This window comes from Protobothrops mucrosquamatus, unplaced genomic scaffold (assembly GCF_001527695.2).
Source record: "Protobothrops mucrosquamatus isolate PMUCROS unplaced genomic scaffold, P.Mucros_1.0 scaffold2277, whole genome shotgun sequence".
In the NCBI taxonomy this organism is placed as follows: Eukaryota; Metazoa; Chordata; class Lepidosauria; order Squamata; family Viperidae; genus Protobothrops; species Protobothrops mucrosquamatus.
Window position 1 is genome coordinate 84202 of NW_015388364.1, and position 5710 is coordinate 89911.

General features: G+C 45.6%; 1 protein-coding gene across 1 annotated transcript in view; it reads right to left on the reverse strand.

The window, feature by feature from the left end:
• DNAH2 (dynein axonemal heavy chain 2) overlaps nt 1-5710 on the reverse strand; it is a 71782-nt gene that overhangs the window by 27522 nt on the left and 38550 nt on the right. Inside the window, exons 32-35 of the mRNA XM_015824542.1 lie at nt 5416-5583; nt 2786-2946; nt 1426-1565; nt 971-1118 (exon numbers count right to left, since the gene is read on the reverse strand). Coding sequence (XP_015680028.1) covers nt 971-1118; nt 1426-1565; nt 2786-2946; nt 5416-5583 — 617 coding nt within the window. The remainder of the gene's footprint in view (nt 1-970; nt 1119-1425; nt 1566-2785; nt 2947-5415; nt 5584-5710) is intronic.

Sequence of the window (5710 nt, forward strand, 5' to 3'; positions counted from 1 at the left end):
CACTTCTGGTGGCAAGCAGTTCCCCTGGCTAATCGTTCCCTCTGTCAGGAAATTTCTTCTTAGTTCCAGGTTGAATCTCTCCTGGATTAATTTCCATCCGTTGTTTCTTCTCCTGCCTTCTGGTGCTTTGGAAAATAACTTGAACCCCCCTCTTCTTTGTGGCAGCCCCCCAAATATTGGAAGGTTGCTATCATGTCATCCCTAATCCTTCTTTTTCTCTAGGCTGGCCAAACCCAAATCCTGCAGCCGTTCTTCGTATGTTTTAGTCTCCAGGCCTTTGATCATCTTAGTTACTCTTCTCTGCGCTTTTTCTAAAAAATTCAACATTTTTTTTTTGCGATGTGGTGACCAAACCTAGATGCAGGATTCCAGGTGTGGCCTTACTAAGGCTTTACAAAGCGGGACTAATGCTTCATGTGATTTTGATTTTACGCCTCTGTTTATACAACCAAGCATTGTGTTAGCTTTTTTGGCTGCTGCCACACACGGCTGGCTCTACACTTGGAATACGGCGTCCAGTTTTGGTCACCACAATGTAAAAAAGATGTTGAGACTCTGGAAAGAGTGCAGAGAAGAGCAACAAAGAGGATTAGGGGACTGGAGGCTAAAGCATATAAGGAACGGTTGCTGGAACTGGGGATGTCTAGTTTAATGAAGAGAAGGACGAGGGGGGACAGGATAGCAGTCTTCCAGTATCTCAGGGGCTGCCCCAAAGAAGAGGGAGTCAAGCTATTCTCCAAAGCGCCTGAAGGGAGGACAAGAAGCAATGGATGGAAACTGATCAAGGAGAGAAGCAACCTGGAACTAAGGAGAAACTTCCTGACAGTTAGAACAATTAACCAGTGGAACCACCTGCCTCCAGAAGCGGTGAATGCAGTGAATGTTTAAGCAGGGATCGTCCGCTAGATCTCTCAGTCCCAGACAGGGGTTTGCAGGATCCCCGCTTGGAGACGGGCAGGTGGGCTCTCACCGTGTCGAGGCTCCCCCGTTCCACCAGGCCCAAATCCACGCCCTCCAGGTACTTCTCCGCCACCTCCAGCAAGGCTTCCTTGGGCCACTCCGAAAACCAGTCGATGGTGGTGCAGTTCACCAAAGCAGGATACTGGCGGATCCGGTTCCTGGGGCGGAACGACAGAAGAACCGAGTCGGAAGGGACTCTGGAGGTCTTCTAGTCCAACCCTCCTGCTCAAGCAGGAGATTCCACCGCCATTTTAGACAAAATGTGGTCCAATCTCTTCTTGAAAACCTCCAGCACCCACAACTTCTAGTGGCAAGCTGTTCAAGTTTGAAGACCCCTGCTTTAAACCCTCTAAACTTTCCACCTGTGCGCCAAACCTATGGCTACTTTGGCCACTGGAGGGCGCTGTTGCTCCACGCAGAACTTTCCGCCCGCCTTGTCTGGAGAGACCCACCGCGGAGCCTCACCTGAATGGGTCCCCCACGGGGCTCAGGCACAGGACCACGTGCAGGTTGTTGCGGACCCTTTCGATCAGGTAGGCAAAGAGGCTGTCCTGACTCTCCTGGATGCCCTCCGCCCGGGCTGCGTCGATGATGTGGCTTTGGATCTGGGGGAGGGAGAAGAAGGATGGAATGGAATGGAATAGAATTAAAACAGAATAGAATAGAATAGAAATTAGAATAGAATAGAATAGAAATTAGGTAAGAATAAGAATAGAATAGAATAGAAATTAGATTAAAATAGAATAGAAATTAGGTAAGAATAAGAATAGAATAGAATAGAAATTAGATTAGAATAGAATAGAATAGAAATTAGGTAAGAATAAGAATTTATTTATTTATTTGATTTGTATCCCGCCCTTCTCCTTACCGGACTCAGGGCGGGATACAAATAAGAATAAGAACAGGATAGGATAGGATAGGATAGAAATTAGGTTAGAATAGAATAGAAATTAGGTAAGAATAAGAATAAGAATAGAATAGAATAGAAATTAGATTAGAATAGAATAGAATAGAAATTAGGTAAGAATAAGAACAGAATAGGATAGGATAGGATAGAAATTAGGTTAGAATAGAATAGAAATTAGGTTAGAATAAGAATAAGAATAAGAATAGAATAGAATAGAATAGAATAGAATAGAATAGAATAGAATAGAATAGGATAGGATAGGATAGGATAGGATAGGATAGAAATTAGGTTAGAATAGAATAGAAATTAGGTAAGAATAAGAATAAGAATAAGAATAAGTATAAGAATAGGATAGGATAGGATAGGATAGGATAGGATAGGATAGGATAGGATAGAATAGAAATTAGGTTAGGTTAGGTTAGGTTAGGTTAGGTTAGGTTAGGTTAGAATAGAATAGAATAGAATAGAATAGAATAGAATAGAATAGAATAGAATAGAAGTTGGAAGGGACCTTGAAGGCCGCCTTATGCAACCCCCTGCCTGGCTGTGGAATTCTGGGAAGTCCACAAGTCATCAAAGGGACAAGTTTGAAGACCCCTGCTTGTGGAGTATCGGCTATTCCAGCCAGCTTGGTGTCATCTGCAAACCTGACCAGTTCCCCACGTCAAGAGACTTGACGTGGGATGTCAAAACTCCGGGGCTCTGCATTTTGCCGTGTGGTTCTCTCCAGCTGTGGGGAGGAAGCGCCCATGGTCCCCAGCCAGCAGACCAACGGGGAAGGGGAAGGGAGCTGCTCTTCTCCGCACACTTTCCAGGGTCGCAACATCTCATGATCTACTCAGAAACTCAAGAGCATCCACCAAGCCCAAAGAGGCCAACGATGGATGGCTACGGGATGCTCGGCCCCGTCTCACACACCTCCTCAAACTCATCCGATTTGTAGAGGTTGGGAACTTCTCCGGAGCTGAGGACGTTGTTAATATCCTCCAGGAAGCATTCGTCGGCTATCTGAGTGTCCACAAAGAGGAAGGTGGTGGGCTTGAGATCCACCCCGGTCTGCCGGTACAGCTTCTTGATGTCTGGAGAAGGAAAAGGACACCTGTTGGGAGGCCCAGACATCACCAAGACTCACCTGGAAGAACGTTCTTGTTTTTTTAAAAAATATTTTATTAATTTAGGTCAGGGGTAGTCAACCTTGGCTCTTTTATGACTCGTGGACTTCAACTCCCAGAATTCCTGAGCCAGCTTAGCTGGCTCAGGAATTCTGGGAGTTGAAGTCCACGAGTCATAAAAGAGCCAAGGTTGACTACCCCTGATTTATTTATTTATTTATTTATTTATTTATTTATTTATTTATTTATTTATTTATTTATTTATTTATTATTTAAATTTATATACCGCCCTATCTCCCTTACGGGACTCAGGGCGGTGAACAGGCAATAATAAAAACCACAGTAAATGTTACATAAAAGCCTGCTCTAAAATATAAAACCCCTAACAAAACCCAATCAAAACTACGCCAGGCCGGCCGCATGGAACAGATGAGTTTTCAGGGCTCGGCGGAAGAGGCGCAGGTCCGCAACTGTACGTAAGTCGGGGGGCCAGGTCATTCCAGAGGGCAGGAGCTGCCACAGAGAAGGCTCTCCCCCTGGGGGTCGCCAGCCGGCATTGGCTGGCCGACGGTACCCTAAGGAGGCCCTCTCTGTGGGAGCGGACTGGTCGAAGGGAGATATTTGGTAGGAGGCGATCTTGCAAATACCTAGGTCCATTGCCATGGAGCGCTTTAAAAGTTGTTACTAACACCTTGAAGCGCACCCGGAAGGCCACCGGCAGCCAGTGCAGCTCGCGCAGGAGAGGTGTTACATGGGAGCATCTAGAGGCCCCCAAAATCCCCCGCGCAGCCGCATTCTGGACTAGTTGGAGCCTCCGGGTGCACCTCAAGGGGAGCCCCATGTAGAGAGCGTTGCAATAGTCCAGGCGGGAAACAACGAGGGCTTGAGTGACCGTGCGTAGGGCGTCCCGATCCAGAAAGGGGCGCAACTGGCGTATCAGGCGAGCCTGATGAAAAGCCCCCCTGGCCACGGCCGTCCCATGATCGTCTAAAGACAGCCGAGCATCCAGGAGGACGCCCAGGTTGCGGGCCCTCTCCGTGGGAGCTAATGACTCGCCCCCGATAGCCAGAGATGGAACCAACTGGCTATGACGTGACGCCGGAAACCACAGCCACTCGGTCTTGGACTCGCACGGCCTCCAGGCACCGGGACATCACTTCCGCGGCATCGTGGTGACCGGGTGGATCAATAGTTCAATAACAAAATCTTTCGTCCAAATCTCAAATTGCACCATCAAATATTTCTTCTCTTTTCCCCTTAACATTTACTGTATTCCAGCTAGTACAATTCTTATTATATCGATAAAAACATCACGATTACATTTATCAATACATTTTTTTAGCTAATACGCATCTTAACGACATTCCGTCTTCATAGACAACCCATATCCTGTTATTGATTTTTACCCACTTTTTGAGTTTCTCACCAATATTCCAATTTAACCTTTGATGTTTATCATTTTCAAGCCTCGGGTCGCCAGAATTTCCCTTATCTCAATTCGTAACAAAGTCTAAGATCCAAAATACACATTTTTTATCTGTTGGAATACAATCTCGCTCTGTTTCCTAAAAAGTTATCTGTTTCCCACCATATTAAATCGTCTACCTGATAATACAATATCCCCTTTAATAAATCAATCAATCAATCAAAATCACTATATATATGTGTGTGTGTGTATGTATGTATGTATGTATGTATGTATGTATGTATGTATGTACGGTTGCTGGAATTGGGTATGTCTAGTTTAACGAAGAGAAGGACGAGGGGGGACATGATAGCAGTCTTCCAGTATCTCAGGGGCTGACCCAAAGAAGAAGGAGTCAAGCTCTTCTCCAAAGCCCCCAAAGGCAGGACAAGAAGCAACGGATGGAAACTAACCAAGGAGAGAAGCAACCTAGAATTAAGGAGAAACTTCCTGACAGTTAGAACAATTAACCAGTGGAACCACCTGCCTCCAGAAGCGGTGAATGCTCCAACACCGGAAGTTTTTAAGAAGAGACCGGACAGCCATTTGTCTGAAATGGTGTAGGGTTTCCTGCCTGAGCAGGGGGTTGGACTAGATGACCTCCAAGGTCCCTTGCAACTTCTTTATTATTATTATTATTATTATTATTATTATTATTATTATTATTATTATTATTATTATTATTATTATTATTATTATTATTATACCTCCAAGGTCCCTTCCAACTTTATTATTATTATATATATATATTTCCTGGGTTAATCGATAGATCAAACATATTCCTAATAATTCATTTTCCTTTTCCTTTTCCTTTTAGGTCTAATTTTTAAATATTAAGCAGATAAAGAGTCCTTCTTTTCAACTGGTTTCCAAGTATTTTCAATCTAAGGACCAGAATTCCGTTTATCTCAACTTCTCAACTTCCGGAAGACGGTTCTGGACCTCGGGGACGGGGTGAGGAACCCACTCACCTTCTCGGAATTCCTGCTTCCGGTACTGCCGGGAGACCTCGATCTGGAAGGTGTAGTATTCGCAGATGGAGGAAGCCAAGCGGGCCAGACTCTGGCGCCCGCTCCCTCCGATGCCCACCAGCAGCATGTTGCCCCGGGGCTGGCTGATCACCCGGACGATGCGGGTTACTGCAAGAGAGGAGGGGAGAGTCAAGGGCAAGTGGACCAGCCGAGCCACTGTAGCTTGAAGCAGCCAGGGTCTCCAGAGGTTGTGGGTGGTCTATCAACCAGTTTGGGTCTCACCCTACTGCAAAAA